At 47.0% G+C, this 22,870-nt stretch overlaps 1 protein-coding gene across 9 annotated transcripts in view; it reads left to right on the forward strand.

Annotated features, from left to right (window-relative positions):
• NAV1 (neuron navigator 1) overlaps positions 1-22,870 on the forward strand; it is a 274,917-nt gene that overhangs the window by 238,966 nt on the left and 13,081 nt on the right. For 2 of the 9 annotated variants that reach the window (XM_032288714.1, XM_032288721.1), the window contains 17 exons: positions 177-347; positions 1,423-1,475; positions 2,534-2,557; positions 2,667-2,744; positions 5,767-5,850; positions 6,467-6,578; positions 13,943-14,064; positions 14,841-14,849; positions 18,366-18,562; positions 18,831-19,023; positions 19,116-19,284; positions 19,573-19,670; positions 19,852-19,947; positions 20,354-20,513; positions 20,939-21,174; positions 22,026-22,180; positions 22,326-22,397. In XM_032288714.1, the coding sequence (XP_032144605.1) occupies positions 177-347; positions 1,423-1,475; positions 2,534-2,557; positions 2,667-2,744; positions 5,767-5,850; positions 6,467-6,578; positions 13,943-14,064; positions 14,841-14,849; positions 18,366-18,562; positions 18,831-19,023; positions 19,116-19,284; positions 19,573-19,670; positions 19,852-19,947; positions 20,354-20,513; positions 20,939-21,174; positions 22,026-22,180; positions 22,326-22,397 (2,029 nt within the window). The remainder of the gene's footprint in view (positions 1-176; positions 348-1,422; positions 1,476-2,533; positions 2,558-2,666; positions 2,745-5,766; positions 5,851-6,466; positions 6,579-13,942; positions 14,065-14,840; positions 14,850-18,365; positions 18,563-18,830; positions 19,024-19,115; positions 19,285-19,572; positions 19,671-19,851; positions 19,948-20,353; positions 20,514-20,938; positions 21,175-22,025; positions 22,181-22,325; positions 22,398-22,870) is intronic. The other 7 variants (XM_032288715.1, XM_032288722.1, XM_032288716.1 and 4 more) reach the window with 6 other exon arrangements.

A 22,870-nucleotide genomic window follows, 5' to 3' on the forward strand; every position in this document is an offset into this window, starting at 1 on the left:
CACCAGCTGCTTGCACACTCCCACCACCGCACCTGTCCCTTCCTCTCCTGCCCTCTCCCCATTTGCCTCTCATGCTCCCGGTGCTCCATCCCCCAAGGGCCCGGAGAGCTGATGACCCTGCCTCTTTTCCTGCCCTCCCCCTCCCTCTCCTGTCCCCCTTCCCTCTGTCCTTCCAGTGAGTCCCACTGCGGCCACCACGCCAAGAATCACCCGCTCCAACAGCATCCCCACCCACGAGGCGGCCTTCGAGCTGTACAGCGGCTCCCAAATGGGGAGCACCCTGTCCCTGGCCGAGAGACCCAAGGGAATGATTCGGTCAGGATCCTTCCGAGACCCCACGGACGATGGTGAGACTTCATGCCAGCGCGGTTCACGCTCATTCCAGCTCTGCTGGGTCCCCTCACCCGCCACCTCCACTCCCACCACTCCCACCACCACACACACATATGATGCACAGAACATCAAGTTGGGCCATTTCAGTTTTTTCTCCCCATCCCTTTGAAGGGTCTGGGGGCCCAGAAACCTTGGGTGGTACATCTAGCACTGGGGTTTTGGGATGGAGCATCCATCATTGGGGCTGGGGGAGGGAAACTGAGCATGGAAGGGTTAAAGGGCACCCCTCAGGATGCTCTGAAAACCACAGCTTCTCTCCTCCCCATTCTAGCCATAGTCTTTCCTCCCCACAGTCTCTCAGAATATATGAAAAGAAAACAGGAAATAATAGTAGCTCTTAGTAAATCCTTACAATAATTAGGCATCTCATTCCTCTTTCAAAACTGTTCCAAAGATGAGCATTAGGGAGGGCCATCTGATTGTTGGTGGTGATCTGGGTGTTGGTATTGATCAGAGCTAGAAGATCAGGCTAGGTTAGATCTCCCATTATGACTTTCAGGATGGTCATTCCAGGAGGCATTCGCTGCAGACAGGCTTTAACCATAAGTTCTACTGAATAATCAGAATGAGTATTCCTCACTTAAATATCATTTTCGGCTGAGTGATCCCCAAGATCTTAAGCACATCCCCCAGTGCTGAGAGGAGGAGGCACAGGCAGAATTGCAGTATTTGTTCTGAGAAACTCCCCTCTCCTGCGGCTAAAGTGCTTTCCTGGCTGGGAAGATAAGATGACGACTATCCATGAAAGTCTCCTTTCCCTTCTCTGAAACCCTGTGTCCCTCGGAGCAGGCTGAGCAAGGGACTGCCATACCCAGGCTGCCGGAGAATGTAGGCTGAAAGAGGAGGCTAGCTTGACTCAAGACCTTGCTTTGAGCTGTTGTGATACCAGTTGGGTTCCCTACTCTGTTCTTTCTGTTTGCTCCAGATGCCCTCCAGAATCAGAATCCAAACTCCTGCCTTAGGGCTCTTCCCAAAAGCCCCTGTCCCTGGAACCCGCGGGTAACTCTTTGTGCTCTCCTTCTCTTTCAGTTCACGGCTCAGTGCTGTCCCTGGCCTCCAGTGCCTCCTCCACCTACTCCTCAGTAAGAGCATGAACTTCTCTTCCCCTCTCATTCCCTCTCCTCTACCATCCCATGCTCCCTAGACCCTCCTTGGAGTTGGGTAACTGGGCAAGAGATGGGGGCACTGCTATCTCTTCACTGTACCCATTGGGGTGGGAGTCGGGGAGGCACCTAGAGCTTGTAGCACTCACTTGGGTGCCTCGGGTCCTCAGTGGTCTTTCTGGCCCCACCACTAGCTTCTGAGCAACTCTGATGATTTTTGTTCCCCTCCTTTGAAAAATGGAGAATCCCCATGTTAACGAGCCCTTTCTGTGCCACAGTAGGTGGGAAGCATTTATGGCAAGGTAAGATGAATAGGTTTCTAGGACCTGGACTCCAGAAACCTAGAGGAGATCAAGTGTTCATTGTGGGACATCAGCCACAGCATTTGGCTATTGGGCATTTTTTTTTTTGAGACAAAGTCTCACACTTGTCCCCCAAGCTGGAGTGCAGTGGCGCGATCTTGGCTCACTACAACCTCCACCTCCCAGGTTCAAGCAATTCTCCTGCCTCAGCCTCCCGAGTAGCTGGGATTACAGGCACCTGCCACCAAGCCTGGCTAATTTTTTTTTGCATTTTTAGTACAGATGGGGTTTCACCGTGTTGGCCCAGCTGGTCTAGAACTCCTGACCTCAGGTGATCCACCCACCTCAGCCTCCCAAAGTGCTGGGATCTCAGGCATGAGCCACCATGCCCAGCCAGCATTTCTTGGTTCATAGATTTGTTTTGCCCCTAATTCTTTACTCCAAGTTCCTGGCAATAACCACTAGTTCTCAAACCAACCAAAGTCTCGTTTCCTAGCCTTTTTGTCAATGACAAAGTTGCTGGAGATGAGCTCCAAAGAAATCTTTTATTGAAACCCTAGTATAGATCTGAGCTGAGGCCTGTGAGGAGCCAGGGCCAGGAAACAAGAGTTTCAGCCTCTGCGCCTCTGAGTCATGCTTCTTCACATTCTCTACCCTGCCACTGGGACCTGACTTCTTCACCTCCGTAGTAACTACTTCCTTTCTCTTTCTCTCCTTCTGTGCTCCCTTCTTCAGGCTGAGGAGAGGATGCAATCTGAGGTAGGGTGCAAAGCTTTGGCTCTGCTTGTGAACATCACTGCACCCATTTTCCTTCCAAATCTTACACAGCTTCTGCAGCCAGTAGCTTGTATTTCTCTTCCTTTTACAGCAAATCCGGAAGCTTCGTAGGGAACTGGAATCATCCCAGGAAAAAGTGGCCACCTTGACGTCGCAGCTTTCTGCTAATGTGAGTGCCATGAAGTAGGGAAAGATCTAGGCAGTGGTTTTGACAGTAGTTAGACAAGTTCAGCCAAGGGAGGAAAATTGCCTGGTGAGGTATCCCCTGGACTGAGACTTCAAGGGCATGGGTCTTCTTCACAGCTCTACGATAGATTAGGGGATTGTTCTTCCCCTTCTCTGAGCCTCAACTTTTATGAAGAACCATTTTGCTTCCACTCTAATTAATAGGTCTGGATGAGTTCATGTCTGATGGTCTGAGCTCCCTAGAGAAACAGAAGAAGATTGATTATCCGTGGTTCTGCACGGAGGCAGAAACAACCTTGCCATTGGCTATGGACAAACGCAGTTATGGATTATAATTATAGGGCTCTTAGAGCCTTTCCACTGCCCTGGGGTGTGTTCATGTCTTTGTTCATGCCACACAACTGTGCAGACACAAAATTGGTCATTAGAATTCTGTCTGGTGACCACGACACTACTGAGAAACCTAACTCCCGTTCTGGTCTGACTCCTTCATTCCCAACTGCCTTTTCTGAGTAGTCTCCTTGGGCAGATAGCAGAAACAATCTGAGATCTAGGTTGAGGGCTAGAATTATTTATTTCTGCCCTCAGGACATCTACTTAGAATGAGGGTCTTCCTTTAGGCCTTAGTTTTTCTACTCTGTGGCATGGGGAGAAATGAGGCCACCTCTCCTCTAACCAGGCTCTGGGAGTTTCTCCCCTGTGACTGAGTTGCAAACAGAGAACATAAGAGCCATTTTCCCCCAAAGCTGTAAACAGCAGCTGAGCCGGATCTGCAGGAGCTTTCCAAGTGTTTGCACAAAAGTAACCATGTCTGCAATTTCCGCAGTAGTTTCTGGTTTTCTCTCTGCCCTTCCTCTCTGGGGAACCCAGCTGTCAGGCCTGGGGTCTATCCCTTAGAATTAGGTAGAAGAATCTCCACCAAGATTCTGAATGTTTCCAACATACTTCAGCAGCAGTTCCCTCACCACACTAGTTATTCTCTTGATTCTCTTTTCCCAAACCCTCAATTCTTAAGTTGTACCAGTTTGTTTGAAGCTCATGTTAAGCACTTTTTCCCACTCTTGGGGGACCCGTAAGAATTGTAACATAAACAAGAACCATCTTTTCTCTCCCTTGTGCCACACCCACCAAAGCAAATGGCCTGGGTCACGTCCTGCACACCCCAGGAAATTCATGTCTGGGAGATGCTGGGGTGGGGGGGCGAGAGGCGCCAGGGAGGCAGAGAACATTATTATGTCTGATTCATTTACACTGCAATCTGTCAGCCACCATGCTGTCAAGGCTGGGCTGGAGCCAAGAAATTGAATTTAGAGGGCGATTTTTCTTACAACAGGAAGTTCCATTTGGCTAAGAGAGAACAAACTAAACACCCAGACACGGTGGGTTCTGCATCTTAAAGGCAGATTTTTGCGGGGGGCCAGAACCCTGCCCTCAAGCAGGAGATAGGATGCTGGGACTCTAGGAAGGGTCCACAGCTCTCTTCAGGATTCCCTGACTCCAAACCAAACTTTTGTCATGTTCCGTGGAACTTCCTAGCAACTGAAGCTGAGGGCACACCCTAGACAGAGGGGCCCAGACCTCTTTACCCCTCTCACATGCCAGCTTTTCTGCAACACCACTGCTTACCCCTGAGGTCTCACAGGTACCCTGGTCTGAGGTTGGGATTAGGGGAAGGGTCAATGTAGGGAGAGGAAGTGCAGAGGAAAGGGGGGAGGAAGCCCAGCCAGTACAAAAGGGGTGCCCTGGATGGGGAAAGGCCAATACAGAAGAGCATATAAGGGTTCTCGGGGCCTCTCATGAGTAGTCTTCCAGGAACTATAAGCAGTCGACAAGCAGACATGCAGGGATGTGGAGAAGCAAACCAGAGAAGACCTGAGGTCAGAAGACAGATGTTCCCGGCACAGCAGGTGGAAGGAAACTGCTCAGGTCATGACATGGTCTAATGTCCTCAGAGCCCAGGCCCTGCCAGATTTATCATAGAAGTGCAGGAGGAGGCTCTAATGGGACGAAAGGGATTGCCTCCAGCCCTGGTCCTATGAAGTAGGCTCCAGCCATGTGGGACAGTAGATGAAAAGTGGAGTTGACCCAACAGGGAGGGAGAAGTGTAAGCCAGCAAGAGCCACGAGAGTGCCGTAGATTTCCTAGAGCTCTGCGTGAAGAAGCTGCCCGGAGCATGTTCCCTTCGTGCTAGGGTCACCAGCTTGCTCAGATAGTCTCACGATGGCTATTTCTGCATCCCCAGGTGCTCCCCTTTCTGGCCCCAGGCCTCATCCCCTTCACCTTCCCTATGCATCTTGCAGCCAGTTGGCCAGCTAGAGGTCAAACTATGCCAAACCAAGGGGCCTTCGCTCCTCGCTCAGCGCCTTTCTGAACTAGCCTGCCTGTTACCCTGAGAGCCCTTTGGTGTCCTTCACGCCTCATGAAACAGACCTGACACCTAGTGGCCAAACTGTGGAATGTCCCTGTGGTTTCCTTCCAGCCCAGTAAACCTGGAGAATCCAGGAACAAGGAGCAGCTGCAAAGCAAGAAAGGGTGAAGCAGTGGAGTAGCAGAAGAGGAAGAGATGCACGGAATAGTTTCTGCTGGGAGATTATTTGGCCTCAAGGGGGCCGGCCCACTCCACAATGCAGGAGTTAAACCAAAATAATAGGAACAACCCCAGAGGCTATGGCTCTCCTACCAAGTTGGCCACACCATCTATCACAGGGGGCTAGTCCTACCTCTGTAGATGATGGGTTTTAGATCTCAAGTCTCCAAGAGCCTCCAAACACGTGTCCTGCCCTCACCCTGGCTTCATTATTCGCAAAGCTGGTTCCCACCAGAAAATTTCTTTAATTTCCCCTTTGTCTGCTTAGGGAAATCGATATTTTTAAACCACCAAGTGGTTTTCTGGCATTGGTCTGCTCTGAGATACAGGAAATCAGTTAAAACTATTCCCCATTGTTGGTCATTGCCTTTCCCCCAGCCTCGTGCACCTCAGCAGTCCCTTTATGTGTTTGTTTCAGGCTAATCTAGTGGCCGCTTTCGAGCAGAGCCTGGTAAATATGACATCCCGCCTGCGACACCTGGCCGAGACGGCCGAGGAGAAGGTGAGAGGCCTGGGAAGGGGAGGGAGGAATGGGCGCGGTGAAGGGGGTTCTCCTGGATAGAGAGGTCCAGGCTGACCTCCTCCTCTTGCTCAGGAGTGCCAGTTTCCCCCTCCCTCACTGTCACCGTGGATTCTCAATCTGCCCCCCAATACAGAGGGAGCATATTCCTCATCCCAATTTCCAGCCCTTCTCTATGAAGTTTTGTAGAATTCCGATGCCTCGCCCATTGCCTAGCACATCATAAGGGCTCCTGCTAAACCCAACTAATGACACTATTTTCTTTTTTTTTTTCTTTTTTTTTTTTGAGACGGAGTTTTATTCTTGTTGCCCAGGCTGGAGTACGTGCAATGGCACAATCTCGGCTCACTGCAACCTCCACATCGTGGGTTCCAGCGATTCTCCTGCCTCAGCCTCCCAAGTAGCTGGGATTACAGGTGTCCACCACCACGCCCAGCTACTTTTTGTGTTTTTAGTAGAGACATGGTTTCACCATGTTGGCCAGGCTGGTCTTAAACTCCTGACCTCAGATGATTCACCTGCCTCAGCCTCCCAAAGTGCTGGGATTATAAGTGTGAGCCACTGCGCCTGGCCGACGCTGTTTTCATTTCTCTCTTAGGACACTGAGCTGCTGGATTTGCGAGAAACCATAGACTTTCTGAAGAAAAAGAACTCTGAGGCCCAGGCAGTCATCCAGGGAGCCCTTAATGCCTCAGAAACCACACCCAAAGGTAGGACATCCAGCCACAGATTGAGAGGGAACAGGGATGGCAGGAAAGGAAGATTATTACAGATTTTTATCTGGGCCCATAATATTCCAGATCCTATATCAAATCTCTAGAAGGTGAGGGCCTTTAGATACCCATTAGTGTGATGTCTGGGCTGGTCAGTGAGTAGTACCAGGGGCATGACCCCAGCTTCCCAGGGCATGAAGGCAAGTAGAGACCTGTAGGCCCCATGGCCTTCTCCTTAACCTTTAGGTCAGGGCCAAAGAGCCATCAAAGACAATCGTTAAAATAGCCCTTTCCATTTTTATGCATATGTGTTGTGTGTCCACACACACATGCATAGACACACACACGCAATCTTATTTGATCCTCACTTCAGTTCTTCAAGGGAGATTCAATCAACTCTTCAAATGAAACAACCAAAGTTCACATAGGTGACATGGTGCTGAAGTGGCAAGTTAGCCTGGATGTTTAGTGACGAGTCAAGCTTTGCTACAGAAGTCAAGATGGATGGCAGCCTGATGCCACAAAAATCTGTGATCTCTAATTCCAGTCGGGCCTTCAAGATACCTTGGCAGTCCTCTTACTTGTCCACAGTCAGTTTCCTTTTTTATTTCACTGTCAGTGATTCCCAGCTTTCATTACTTTTTTCAAGCTCCTCGTTCCACCACTGACTTGCCTCACTCTGAACATAGCCTTGGCCCCCTCCTTAGTTAAGAAAAGGATCATTTTCAAGGGAGGCCTCCATTGCCTCTTCCCCACTCCATGCCTTTATATTCATCCAATACTTATTTATTTGTCTCCAGTTTGTTGGAAGGATCTATCCCTTCTGGCCAAGAGTGACCACTTACCTAATGTTTTGGGATGCCTTCTTTAGCAACTATACAACCCACCTCCCCCACACACCCGCCCTTTTCCACCTCTCTTATAAACCTGCCACAGGCTCTCATATTTTAAAGAGGAAAGAAGTATGAATCTATGTTCTAACTATAATCTTATCTCTTTCCTTCCTCTAGCCCATCCTACATTTCCACCTCCCTTTCACACCGAACCCCACTATAACTACGCTTCTGTCACCGTCATTCTATCAAAAGCACTTTCACTAAAGTCACCAGTGACTCCCATTTTTCCGAAATCCAACTTACGATTTTTAGTTTAGTTTTTGTTTGTTGTTGTTGTTGTTTTGAGATAGAGCCTTACTCTGTTGCTTAGGCTGGGGTGCAGTAGTGACACGATTTTGGCTCACCGCAACCTCTGCCTCCAGGTTCAAGTGATTCTCTCCTGCCTCAGCCTCCCGAGTAACTGGGATTACAGGCATGTGCCATCATGCCCAGCTAATTTTTGTATTTTTAGTAGAGATAGAGTTTCACCATGTTTGCCAGGCTGGTCTTGAACTCCTGGCCTCAAGAGATACACCTGCCTCAACCTCCCAAAGTTCTGGGATTACAGGCGTGAGCTACCACACCTGGCCTAGTACTTATTTTACTCGACATCTCTAAAATTGAGATAACACCTAACCTGATCCCCCAAGACTTCTAAGATTTGGCCCTATTGTCCTTTGATTTTGTCGTTGTTTTAGCGACAGGATCTCACTCATTATAATCTTGAACTCCTAGGCTCAAGCGGTCCTTCCACCTGTCTTCTGAGTGGCTAGGACTACAGGCACATGCCACCATGCCCAGCTAATTTTTAAAATCATTTTTAGAGACAAGATGTCGCTGTGTTGCCGAGGTTGGTCTTGAACTCCTGGCCCCAAGCAATGCCCCTGCCTTGGCTTTTCAAAGTGCTGGGATTATAGGCATGAGCCTCCAAGCCCAGGATTTGGCTCTATTTAATGTCTCCTTTCTTCGTTAACTTCTTCCCCCTAGCTTTTGAGTCATCACTGCTGTCTTGGTCTCTTCCTCCTGCTCTGACTCCTTCATGGAACCTCCTTAAGCCCTGGTATTTCCCAAGGCTCCACCCACAGGCTTTGCTTTTATGACTGTACACGCTTTCCCACATCTATCCTGTAGTGTTCAGCATTCATATCTATCCTGTACTGTCTATAATTTTTTTAAATGAGATATAATTCATGTGCCATAAAATTCATCTTTTTAAAGTATATAATTCTGTGGTTTTTGGCATATTAACAAGCTGTGCAACCATCACCATTACATAATTCCAGAACATTTTCATCACCTCCATAATAAATAAATAACCAGGAAACAGATACTGCTCATTCCCCCTCTTCCCATCCCCTGTCCTCCCAATCTCCCCTCCTCCCATCCTCCCTCTCCCTTTCCCCCCTCTTCCCACTCCCCCCTCCTCCCATTCCCTGGGAATCACTGATCTATTTTCTGTCTCTATGGATTTGCCTATTCTGGACATTTACTATAGACAGACTCATAGAATATGTGGTATTTTCTGATTAGCTTCTTTCACTTAGCAAAATATTTTCAAGACTCATCCATGTTCTGTCATGTATCCACACATCATTCCTTTTTATGGCTGAATAATATTCCATTGTGTGGAAATACCACAGGTTGTTTAGCCATTCATCAGCTAGGTAGGCGTAGAGTTGTTTTCACTTTTTGCCTTTTATGAATAAGGCTGCCATGAACATTCATGTACCAGTTTGTGTGTGGACGTACATTTTTATTTCGCTAGGGTATACACCTAGAAGTGGAATTGCTGGGTCATATGGTAACTCTGTGTGACTTCTTGAGGAAGTGGAAAGCTGTTTGTCACAGCAGCTGCACCATTTTACATTCCTATCAGCAGCATATGAGGGTGCCAGTATCTCCACGTTCTTTGGTTTGGTTTGTTTGTCTTGAGACAGAGTCTTGCTCTGTTGCCCAGGCTGGAGTGCAATGGTGCAATCTCGGTGCACTGCAACCTCCGCCTCCCAGGTTCAAGTGATTCTCCTGCCTCAGCCTCGTGAGAAGCTGGGATTACAGGTGCTTGACACCACACCTGGCTAATTTTTTTTTTTTTTTTTAATAGAGACAGGGTTTCACCAAGTTGGCCAGGCTGGTCTCGAACTCCTGACCTCCAATGATCCGCCCACCTTGGCCTCCCAAAGTGCTGGGATTACAGGCGTGAGCCACCACGCCTGGCCCAATATCTCCACATTCTTGCTAACACTTACTGACCTTTTTTTTTTAATAGCCATCTTAGTGGGTGTGAAGTGGTATCTCATTGTGGTGTTGATTTTCATTGTTATGGGTAAGAATACCAAGCATCTTTTCACGTACTTATTTGCTATTTGTATGTCTTTATGGAGAAATGTCTATTCAAATCCTTGGCCCATTTGAAAAATCATGCTATCTGTCCTTTGTTGTTGAGCTTTAAGAGTTTTTAAATATATTCTGAATATTAGACCCTTATGAGACATAGGATTTGAAAAACAGTTTCTGTTACTTTATGGGTTGCTGTTTTACTTTGTTGAAAATATCCTTTGAAGAACAAAAGTTTTCTGTTTTGATGAGGTATAATTTATCTATTTTTTTCCTTTGGCTGCTTGTGCTTTAGGTGCTGTATCTAAGAAATTATTACCTAATCCAGGGTCACAAAGACTTACTCCTAGGATTCCTTCTAAAATTTTTCTTAGTTTTAGGTCTTTGTTCCATTTTCAGCAAATTTTTATATGTGGTATGAGGAGGGCAGTCCAACTTCATTCTTTTACATGAGGATATCTAGTTCCAGCATCATTTACTAAAAAGACTATTTTTTTCCCCCACTAAATTGTCTTGGCTTTCTTTAGAAAATCAATTGACCATAAATATATGGGTTTCTTTCTGGACTTTCAGTTCTGGTCCATTCTTCTATATGTCTATCCTTCGCCAGTACCACATTGTGTTGATTACTGTAGCTTTGTAGTAAGTTTGGAAATTGGGAAGTGTGAGTGCTCCAACTTTGTTCTTTTTCAAGATTGTTTTGGCTACTCTTTTGGTCCTTTGCATTTCCATGTGAATTTTAGGATGTGTTTGTAAATCTCAGACTGAATTTTGCTAGGGATTGCAAGGAATCAATTTAGAGAGTATTGCCTCTTAACAATGTTAAGTCTTCCAATCCATGGGACAGGCATGCCTTTATCTAAATATTCTTTCTTTTTTTTTTTTTTTTTTTTTTTGAGACGGAGTTTCGCTCTTGTTGCCCAGGCTGGAGTGCAATGACGCAATCTCGGCTCACCACAACCTCCGCCTCATGGGTTCAGGCAATTCTCCTGCCTCAGCCTCCTGAGTAGCTGGGATTACAGGCACGCGCCACCATGCCCAGCTGATTTTTTGTATTTTTAGTAGAGACGGGGTTTCACCATGTTGACCAGGATGGTCTCGATCTCTTGACCTCGTGATCCACCCGCCTCGGCCTCCCAAAGTGCTGGGATTACAGTAGTGAGCCACCGCGCCCAGCCTATTATTTCATTTCTTTCAGTGATATTTTGCAGTTTTCAGAATATGAACCTTGTACTTCTTTTGTTAAACTTAGTTTTTATGCTGTTGTAAACAGAATTGTTTTCTTAATTTCTCTTTTGAGTTATTGATTACTAGTGCATAAAAATACAATTGATTTTTTGCACATTGATCTTGTATCCTGCTGACTTGCTGGGCTCATTTATCAGCTCAGGTGGTTTTAAAATCTCTTCTTAATCTGTGTTTCTATCCATATCAGTCTCCTGAGTTCCAGACCTTTACTTTGAGCCAACTTTTGGATGTTTGTACTTACATCCAACTTCTAGATGTTTCCACTCAGTTGACCTCATAGGGTTATCTCTAACTTAACACGTCCAAAATTAATGTCCTCCCCTTTACCCCACTTACAAATACACAAGCCAACCTTTTCCCTTCAACATTTTATGCTTCTCAGGTATTATCATTTGCCTGGTTGCCCAAGCCACTAATATGGGAATCATCTTTGATTTCTCGCTGTTTCACCCTGTATAGTCAGTTAGTTCTAACTCCTACATAGATCTCAATTCTATCCCTCTTCTGTATTGTCACTACCCTGGCTCAGGTTTTTATCATTCTTCTCCTGGAATATTGCAATAATTTCCTAACCGGTCGAGCTCCAGTTCTTCCAGTTCTTCCCTTGCCCCCAGAATAATCCAATTATGTCAGTTAAGATCAGAAATTACTCCAGGGCAGGCACAGTGGCCCACGCCTACAATCCCAGCACTTTTGGTGGCCAAGACGGGAGGTTCACTTTTGGTGGCCAAGACGGGAGGTTCACTTTAGGCCAGGAGTTCAAGACCAGCCTGGGCAACATAGTGAGACCTCATTCTTAAAAAATTAGCCTGTAGTCCTAGCTACTCCTGAGGCGGAGTCTGGAGGACTGCTTAAGCCCAGGAGGTGGAGGCTGCAGTGAGCCACGGTAACCACTGACTCCAGCCTGGATGACAGAGTGAGACCCTGCGTCAAAAAAAAAAAAAAAAATTCCAGTTTGAATATAGACTAGATATTACATGAAAAGAATTACTGTTGATTTTATTTATTTATTATTATTATTATTTTTGAGACAGAGTCTCACTCTGTTGCACAGGCTGGAGTGCAGTGGTACAATCTTGGCTCACTGTAACCTCCACCTCCTGGGTTCATGTGATTCTCCTGCCTCAGCCTGCTGAATAGCTGGGACTACCGGTGTGTGCCCACCATGCCTGGCTAGTTTTTGTATTTTTAGTAGAGATAGGATCTCACCATGTTGGCCAGAGTGGTCTGAACTTCTGGCCTCAGGTGATCTGCCCACCTCAGCCTCCCAAAGTGTTGGGATTACAGGCGTGAGTCACCGCACCCAGCCACTGTTCATTTTCTTAGGTGTGATAATAGTACTGTGGGAGAATATTCTTATTCTTAGAAAGTACATCCATCTCTAAAAGAAAAAAAAAGAAGAAAAGTATATCCTGAAGTCGTTAGTGGCAAAAGATGTGTTCTCTGTAACTTATTTTCAAATTGTTCAAGAAATTCTGTGTGTGTTTAATTAGGTGAAGGGTATATGGGTTTTTCTGTATGTAACTGCTCTTCAAACACATATTTGCTGAATGGATGAATTGTGCTTTTTGCTGTGAGCTTTCATGTTATCCTCAGTTAATGTTGATCCAGGCTCAACTTGGTCAGGATTTCTAAGAACATTCAAAGAATCAATGCTTAGGCAATGATGCCTATCTTTATTTTATTTTATTTGTAAATAGATAATAAATATACATGGTACAAAATTCAAAATGCACAAGTGGTTTCTTAACATTTTGAAGATTGCTTGATTCTATAACATATGATTTGCTCTTAAAAGTACTATATAGGAGTCGGGTACGGTGGCTCACATCTGTATCCCAGCACTTTGGGAGGCCGAGGCAGGTGGATCACCTGAGGTCAGGAGTTTGAGACCAGCCTGGTCAAGATGATGAATCCCCGTCTCTACTAAAAATACAAAAAAATTAGGCAGGTGTGGTGGTGTACGCCTGTAATCCCAGCTACTTGGGAGGCTGAGGCAGAGAATTGCGTGAACCTGGGAGGTGGAGGTTGCACTGAGCTGAGATCATGCCACTGCACTCCAGCCTGGGTAACAGAGTGAGATTCCCTTGCAAAAAAAAAAAAAAAAGAAAAAAGAAAAGGGGAAAAAGACATTGAGGACTATCCCTGATCTGGCCGGATCCTAGTCTCCACCCACACTTCTTTCTGTACCCCACAGGTGCCCTGTGCTGCTTCCATTCCAGGCTACCCACAGTTCCCAAAGCAAAGCCAGTTCCCTGGACAGTGCCTTTGCATGTACCCTTTCTTCAGCCCTAAATATGTTTTCCAAAATTCCCATCTGAAGAATTTCTGTTCTTTCAGTACTCAAACATCTCCTTTGTTAAATTCTTCCTTCTCTGTTGTAGAAAAGTAGATCATTTTTTGTGTCATCACAAACCTTCTCAGAAAGCAAAGATTTTCTACCCACCAGCTGAGAAAACTGAAGCTCTTTCAGGTGGAAAGCATGGTGCATGGCCAGTGATGTACTTGGCTAGTACATTGCTAGTTCTTGGTCTTGGGCCATCAGATAGCTAAGTATTACTGGAAAAATCATGAAAAAAATGGTAGGCTGATATCTCTATAAGACTGTATAGGGCTGGCTTTAGTTAACCCCTTCGACTGATTCAAGCTGAGTTCACGACTCCACGCCACTTCTGGTTCTCGAGAAGAGGAATCATTTCTTATTCAATTCTTACCTTTGCATTTTTTCTGTATTGAAACATGACTGGGACTCAATACAAGTTTGTTGAATGAATCATCCAAAAAAATGAACGATGTGGATTGAGGAGTTAGTTGGTTCTCTCTTATCTTCTGCAACTCGACTTGCCGGAAGTCCCACATCCTCTCTAAATCTGTTCTGTTTTCCCCACCTCTTCTTGGCCCTAGAACTTCGGATCAAGAGACAAAACTCCTCAGATAGCATCTCAAGCCTCAACAGCATCACTAGCCATTCCAGCATTGGCAGCAGCAAGGATGCTGATGCGAAAAAGAAGAAAAAAAAGAGTTGGGTAGGTAAAGGTTTGGGGGGTGGGAAACTAGGCAGAACCGTCGTGGACCACCTTCACCTCAGCATAGGGATTGAGTCCTTCCAGGATTAACCAGGGCGTAGTCCCGTCTAACACCGAGCCCTAGTGTGATGTTTGCCCAGAGCACGGTCTCCCAAATTCTCCTTCCCTCAGTCGTTCCCTACTTGTCCCAAGGCCACCCCTCTGACCTTTATATGCATCTGCTTTCCTTGAGCTCTCCATACTGGTTAGGCCAGATGTATTTGGCAACAGAAGGATGCTGAGGAAATACTCAGAAGGGAACATCTCATCAGTTCTGTGCCCCCACTCCCCCCATTCCCTTCTATACTATGCAGAGAAGATTTTATGAACAAAGCTGTTCACTCTAGACTCCTGGAGGTCATTTCTCTAATTTTTGGAGATGTTTTGTGGAGCTTTCCAGATTGGTTCAAAGGACTCTTTATATTACCTTTGGCAGGTCCAGAGGTCATTTTTGTGTGTGTGGTTTTTTCCCCTTAATCCTAAACTGACTTTGGATGCCCTTTCTGAAATTCTTCAGGCAGTTCTAGACACTCTCAGCCCCTCTTGCTGATTGTGGTAAGAAAGCATCCCCAAGTGGAGATGTCCTGCTCCTCTGTCCCCTGTTCAGTAAGACTCGCACCCAGACCTTTGTATAATGCAGACAGGTACCAGCTGTGTGAAATGAGTGATTAAGTGTTGATTCTTTTTTTTTTTTTTTCCCTTCAAAATGCTGACTCCAAATCCCTATTTTTTTCCAGGTCTATGAGGTAAGAGACCCAGTTCCTATCCCCTTATTTTCTCTTTCCCTTTGCCATACCTTCCCTATTTCCAGAGCAACTCCCTTCCCCTAAAAAAAAAAAAAAAAAAAAGAATGGCCACTCATAACACTAACTGCAACAACCACCAGAGTTCCTAACTCACTCCACTGCATGGTCCATCCACAGCTGCCCCATGTGAGGACAGAGGAGTGGTCTGGTTGGGGGCCAAATGGGAAAGTCAAACAAAATTGAAATCTATTCCCTACTATCTTCCCCTGTTACAAAATTGGCCTGTTATAAAAAGCAATCAAATTGAACTCCTCCCATCTAGAAAATGAGCCGCCTTCTTTCTGGTTCCATAAAACCTAGAGACCCAACATGGAAGAGCATCACTGGATGAAAGTTATCTTGACCACGGTTTCCACAGGTCAGTTCAGCCTGGGCCTAACCTGAAGATTTAGCTCTAGAGTAGGATGAACCAGAGATAGGTGAGGGATATAGACCAGGAGGGTACACTCAAGTCACCCCAAAGCCTAAACCCATCTAAGCATCCATGGAGTTCCCAAAGACATTTCAGGGATTATAGTGTAAGACAAACAGAAAGTGCATCCAGAATTTGTTACAATCCAGATACCTGGGGTCCACTCTAACCCTGCCCCAACATTGTGCTAGGTGTTTGTTGTGAAGGATATGAAAAATGGAATGTATAATCTCATCATTAAGGAGGCTGCAGTATTACTGGGGAGACCAAAAAATACATACATATAAAATTAATAGCAATCCAACGGTGCCACAGTGCTTATTCAGGCAGTACGTGCTAAAGGAGTTCGCAGATGAAGAGACAGTGATTTAAGAGGCAGGGAAGACATCTCAAAGGAGGTAAAAGTTAAACTGAGATGGAATTGTGACAGGTAGAGAGGAATGTGTTTGGATGCCTTCTACATAGACACTGTGCAGAAGAGAAGCAGTGGGAGAGGGAGAAGACCAGCTTAGCTAGAGCACTGACTGACTACGATATGGCACACATATGAAGAGGCTGCTACTTACTTAACTTTGATTTTTTAGATTAACATTTCCCAAAGTATGTTCCGCTGATTGCCAGTCCATTGAGATGCTCCTTAAAAAGTGATATCATTGGCGGGGCGTGGTGGCTCACGCCTGTAATCCCAGGATTTTGGGAGGCTGAGGTGGGCGGATCAGTGGACCTCAGGAGTTCAAGATGGGTCTGGGCAACATGGTGAAACCCCACCTCTATTAAAATACAACAATTCACTGTGTGTGGTGATATTCGCCTGCAGTCCCAGCTACTTGGGGGCTAAGGTGGGAGGATAGCTTGAGCCTGGGAGGTGGAGGTTAAGAGAGCCAAGATCAAATCACGGCACTCTAGCCTGGGTGATAGAGATCGTGTCTCCAAAAAAAAAAGTGATACAGTTGTCAAAGAAATTTGAGAAGTACTGCATTTTTTCTTTTTTCCTTTTCTTTTTATTTTCTTTTTTATTTTTTTATCCGGGAGGGAGCTCCCACGGTGTGGGAGGGGATTCCAGGAAGTTGGAAATCCCTTTTTTGAGGCCGAGTCTCACTCTGTCACCCAGGCTGGAATGCAGTAACATGATCTCAGCTCACTGCCACCTCTGCCTCCTGGTTCAAGGCTACTCCTCAGCCTCCTGAGTAGCTGGCACTTCAGGCATGTACCACCATGTCTGGCAATTTTTGTATTTTTAGTAGCGACAGGATTTCACCATGTTGGCCAGGATGGCCTCAAACTCCTGTCCTCGGGTGATCCGCCCACCTCCACCTCCCAAAGTGCTGGGATTACAGGCATGAGCCACCACGCCCAGCCTAAGTACTGCATTTTCTACATCTGCACAGAAAAAAGTTCTAAAATATCCCCCAGCAAATAATCTTGTTTTATTTTGCTTAATCTATTCTAAACTAATTTAATCATGGAACCATTAGCCACATAACATCAAATATCTCCCAACAGTTCTGGCTTTGGGAATACTGAACTACACATATTCTCAGGATCTCATTGATCTTAGGGGCATATGTTTCAGGCAGCTTGTCATAGGATCTCTCTATGCATGCGTACACACACACACACACACACACACACACACACACACCCATCCCGTGAGGCAGTGGCATGGAGAAAACTTGATTGAAAATTATGAAGTCTGAGTTCTAGTCTTAAGTCTTATGCCAATTATGCAATTTCAAGCAAGTCAACTCTCTGGCCTTTTCAGGCTCAATTCTTCATCTCTACAGAGAACTGAGATTTATGGTACTTTTGAGCCCTGACTGCTCAGTGGTAAGAAGTCACCTGGAGCCAGCCAGCTGCACACATATTCACTTATTCATATCCCCACCTCAGCCAAGTTGGTCCTCCTTTATGTCTTGCCTGGTGGAAACCCCAAGACGCACCACCCACCAGCTCCATCCATCACCTGACAGCCTTCCTGTGTTCCAGGAGAGACACTTAGAAAGTGTACCCTCAAATTTTTCCTTCTTTTTTCTCACTGTCCCAAAGATCTGGTTTGCCTTTGTCCCCTGTAACCTTCGACCCCTCCTTTACTCTCTGCCTCTTGCTGCCATTTCATATCTGTGTCCGTGTGTGTGTGTATGTGTGTGTGTGTGTGTGTGTGTGTGTGTGGTGTGTGCATGCCGTATGGATGCATGTGGATGGGGATAGGACCCTGATTTGCATCTCTAGCTCACATCCCTAACACCCAAGCTCATCAACACCAAGATCAAACAAGCTATGGTCAGATTATAATGCCCCAAGTACGCTAAGGAAATGCTGGGAAATAGTCCTTCTTCTAGGAAATCATAAAAAATGGTTATGTCTGGCTGTTTTAACCATTCTCTGATGTGCTGGGTACAAGAAATACTAAAAGAAGCTTGATCCCACTGCCTTCCCATGTTCTCCACGGAATCATATTGTCAGTTTCTGGTTGATAGCTGACTAGCTGAACAGATTCTGAGCTGATGAGCCCTAGTCAGAGGCACCATGGGGTGGCGTCTGAGGCCCACAGTGAGCAGGTTCTAGAATGAGTGGTTACCGTTCTGCTGGAGAAGGTGGGATTGGATCACTGAGTGGTATACCATATGACCTCTGGGACCTTCTCTCTGTCCCCATCAGGGACATAATTCGCCCTAAAAGCGAGAGAATACCCAGGAAGTTCCCATAGACTACAGTAGCAGCAAGCTAGAAGATTCTGTTCTTTCTCTCGGACCTAATTTTCTTTCTTTCTTTCTTTCTTTTTTTGAGACAGAGAGTCTCACTCTGTTGCCAGGCTGGAGTGCAGTGGCGCGATCTCAGCTCACTGCAACCTCCGCCTCCACAGTCCTAATTTCTAGGCAACTCTTCTGTCCATATTCCGTGAATCAAGTGAATTACAGAGCGTGGCTTAATTAAAGTAAATCCCCTGCCTCCACCTCTCTCTGTCTCAGAAGTCCCAGTCCAGTCCTCCCCCATCCCCAGAGTAGAGTCCTGATATTCCTCTACCTGGATCTGCTTTTTTCTAGCTTCGAAGTTCCTTCAACAAAGCCTTCAGTATAAAAAAGGGGCCCAAGTCAGCTTCCTCATACTCCGATATAGAGGAGATTGCCACACCCGACTCCTCAGCCCCCTCATCCCCCAAACTACAGCATGGTTCTACAGAGACTGCTTCACCCTCCATCAAGTCCTCCACCTCGTCCTCCGTGGGCACTGATGTCACTGAGTAAGTGCACTCTGGCTCCCTGCCACCCAGCCTGGTACCAGTGTAAGCTGTGGGCTAGAGTTGACGGGAGGCCATTAGACCTTACACAAGCAGTACTTACTACTGACCTCTCCCTGGGGATATGAGACCAATAGATGGACGTTTCCTCTCATGCTGATTGAATATCCATGGGCAGGAGGAGCCAAGACCACCAAGCATGCCTCTCAGTATTCTCTAGTAACTCTAGTCCTTCTTCACGTAGCCTGGCTTGACCCTTGCTTTCTTACAGGGGCCCTGCTCACCCAGCACCCAACACTAGGCTATTCCATGCAAATGAGGAGGAGGAGCCAGAGAAGAAGGAGGTATCAGAGCTGCGCTCTGAGCTGTGGGAGAAGGAGATGAAGCTTACAGACATCCGCCTGGAGGCCCTCAACTCTGCGCACCAACTGGATCAGCTTCGGGAGACCATGCACAACATGCAGGTCGGTATCTGGGCGGATGGCTGCAGGAAAGGGAAGATCAAGGCTTGCCATCTGTCTCGCCTGCCACCCTACTCTGTCTGTTCTTGCCACAGTTGGAAGTGGACCTGCTGAAAGCGGAGAATGACCGGCTGAAGGTAGCTCCAGGCCCCTCCGCAGGCTCCACTCCAGGGCCGGTCCCTGGACCGTCTGTGTTATCCTCCCCACGCCGCTCCCTGGGCCTGACACTCACCCATTCTTTCAGCCCCAGTCTCACAGACACAGGTACCTGTTTGAGAGAAGACTATAAGGGTGAAGGGAAGAAAAGGGTTTATTTCACTGTTAGGCGATTCCACTTGCTCTGGTCAGGGAGGCAACAATGCCCAAACCAAGCAGATGCCAGTGTTCTGAGACACCGAGCGTAATGGTCCTTCAACCTTAACTACTTTTGAGTTTGGGACCCCCATTCCTTCTCTGTGGCAAACAGAGTTATTTGGAAAGGGTAATGATGGGAAAGTTTAGGAAAGGTTGCGGGTACTCCTAAAACCAGTTGGTTCTTTCCAATCCCCACAGACCTGTCGCCCATGGATGGCATCAGTACTTGTGGTCCCAAGGAGGAAGTGACCCTTCGGGTGGTGGTGAGGATGCCTCCGCAGCACATCATCAAAGGGGTAAGAAGCTTCAGGGAGAGCCACTGTGGGAATGAACATAATACTGCTAGATTTCTCCAAGAAAATCTGGGCCCTGGGTACCTCCAAACCAAAGAACTCAACTCCCAAGGCCTTCAGGACTTCCTGTTCACTGAGCCGTCTGCAGTGTAGCTCAAGTGTTTTTCCTACCTTGGCCTTACAGGACTTGAAGCAGCAGGAATTCTTCCTGGGATGTAGCAAGGTCAGTGGAAAAGTTGACTGGAAGATGCTGGATGAAGCTGTTTTCCAAGTGTTCAAGGTAAAGGGATACCTGTAATCAAAAAGGTTGCTCATCCTCTCATGGGATATATATGCTTTTTTAGACATAGGGTCTCACTCTGTCACCCAGACTGGAGGGCAGTGATGCGATCACAGCTCACTGCAGCCTTGAACTCCTGGGCTGAAGTAATTCTCCTGTCTCAGCCTCCTGAGTAACTGGGATTACGAGCATGTGCCACCATGCCTGGCTTCTCACAGGATATTAAACCATCCAGGCGCTGGGATCCTGGGGACTTCTGAGGCTTTATGGAGAAATGCTACCTAGGAAGAGCATATGCTCTGCTCTTTCTTCATCTGCTTCCGTTTCCTCTGATATTCATTCTTTCTTGTGGTTTTACACCTGTGCTTGTATCTTTTCTTCTTGTTCTCCCCATCTCTTCTGCCAGGACTATATTTCTAAGATGGACCCAGCCTCTACCCTGGGACTAAGCACGGAGTCCATCCACGGCTACAGCATCAGCCACGTGAAACGAGTGTTGGATGCAGAGCCCCCCGAGATGCCGCCTTGCCGTCGAGGTGTCAATAACATATCAGTCTCCCTCAAAGGTCAGTCTTTGTCTCTTGGGGTGAGGTGGTGTGGCATGAAGGCAGGGAGAGGATCATCACCAAATAATCCTTCATGCATTCATTCAGCAAGGACTCACTGAGAAGGTATAATATGAAGGTGCTTAAATAATGGGGGTGAGATATCAAAAGATGAGTAAGACCCAGTCCTAACTTTGGCTCCCAGGGACACTTTTGCTAAGCCTTGGCTTCTTACTCCACTCCTCACCCCCAGCTCAGAGCATGCCCCTATAAAAAGGAGATCTAAATTTTCAAAACTAAGAGTTAGGGGACTCCTATGGAACCACGGGGCAAGTGGCTCTCAGTTTCTTCAGGGAGCTCCTAGATGAAGAAAGAAAAGCTCTTTAGGGTCCCTGGCTATCCTCGGGACCCTGGTCAAGACTCATGCTTTCTGGGGTGGGGTTCAGGTCTGAAGGAGAAATGCGTCGACAGCCTGGTGTTTGAGACGCTGATCCCCAAGCCGATGATGCAGCACTACATAAGCCTCCTGCTGAAGCACCGGCGCCTTGTCCTCTCGGGCCCCAGCGGTACAGGCAAGACCTACCTGACCAATCGCTTGGCCGAGTACCTGGTGGAGCGCTCTGGCCGCGAGGTCACGGAGGGCATCGTCAGCACCTTCAACATGCACCAGCAGTCTTGCAAGGTGGCTGCCCCCTCAGACCCTTCCAGTCTTTGTTCATGCCTCAGCCTTCCCCAAGCCCCGTCCCTGGCCCCTTCCCGCCTCAGCGTTCCCTTTCCCTCACCTCTGCCTTTATCTTTCTCCTCCTCTTCTGCGTTCATTTCCTTTCCATCTATCCCCTTTCCAGTCTTCTCCTTTTCCTCCCCACAATTTCTGTCCAGCCTCTTGCCCTTAACTTGTTTCTCCACACTTTCCCTTGCCTTTGTGGAGAAAGGCTTTCCTTTCCACACTTTTCCTTGCTTTGTACACCTTCCTCTTCAGTTGGTCATTGATGAAACTGCATCCTCCTCATTTCTACCTCACTCTCCGCCAACCCTGTCAATCCCATCCCTTCTCCTTCATTCTCTTCCTCCGACCTTTCTTTTCAGTATTACTCTCTGACCTTGGGCTCTCTGGGAAGAAGCACTCGGAATTAAATGGTACATATTGTGCCCTCCCCTGCCAAAACCTGATGTCTCTTGAGCACACCCTAATACTAAGGAGCTGGTTCAAATCTTTGCTCTTTCCAGTTGGGGGGATTGGGGGGGGCATGCCCGTTAATAGTAGTCCATGGTACCAGTGAAAATCCATCTAGGAAATAGCATATGTTCCCCACCTTTGGAGAATTTAGGGGCTGCTGTTTAAGAGGGTTGCTTTAGAGCCTTTGAAACCACTGATTATCATTCTGTGGAATTCTGCCTCTATAATCAAATTTCCAAGTAACTAAGGGCCCCAGAGGAATCTAGATCTAGTAAAACTTCTTCAAAATCCTGCTTTCCAGGGCTAATCCAAGTGCTTATTCCCAAGTGTGGACCCACAGCCTTCTTTTATTCCAGGATCTGCAACTGTATCTTTCCAACCTGGCCAACCAGATAGACCGGGAAACAGGAATTGGGGATGTGCCCCTGGTGATCCTGTTGGATGACCTGAGTGAAGCAGGCTCCATCAGTGAGTTGGTCAATGGGGCCCTCACCTGCAAGTATCATAAATGGTAAGTAAGCTGGGGTCAAGACAAAACTCACTGAAGTGGGAGGAGGGAGAACCCAGTCCAGGACAACATATGAATTGTGTGCACGTGGTAGAAAGCAAGTGTGAAGGCAAGTCTAAGTGAATCTTTTTTCCCTTTCTTCCTACAGTCCCTATATTATAGGTACCACCAATCAGCCTGTAAAAATGACACCCAACCATGGCTTGCACTTGAGCTTCAGGTAAGAATTGTGGCCCTGGAGGAACCTTCTGACCCTACCCAAGAGTCCTCAGTCCTGGACTCTGGCCAGAAGGCAGTAGACAGGAGAAGGAAAAAGAAGTAGCCAGAGCTTTTTGGGCTGGAAAGAGAAAGTAGATATATTTGAAATGTCCGTTACAAGGTACAGGAGGACACTTGAGGAGAGAAAAGGACTGCAAAGCTAAGAGAGAGCCAGGTAGGCTGCTCTAAGCAGAATTAGGATTTTCTGCCCACACACGCTGATCTGGGTCAGTGATGTCAGAAGGTTATCTGAAGAGGGCTACCAATTTGAGAATCAGCTCCACCACCCCAGGGCTGCTGCTCTGAACTCAGATGTCCCCACTATTACTTGAAAAGAAACCAAGTAGGCATTAGTGAGAAGCAGGCAGAAGGAGGGACAGACTGGCCGGGGCTGAACCCTGATAATGTCCCCATTGCCACTCTGACCCCACTTTC

The sequence above is a fragment of the Sapajus apella genome, unplaced genomic scaffold, assembly GCF_009761245.1.
Source record: "Sapajus apella isolate SASKATOON/1434 unplaced genomic scaffold, GSC_monkey_1.0 scaffold22, whole genome shotgun sequence".
Taxonomy (NCBI): domain Eukaryota; kingdom Metazoa; phylum Chordata; class Mammalia; order Primates; family Cebidae; genus Sapajus; species Sapajus apella.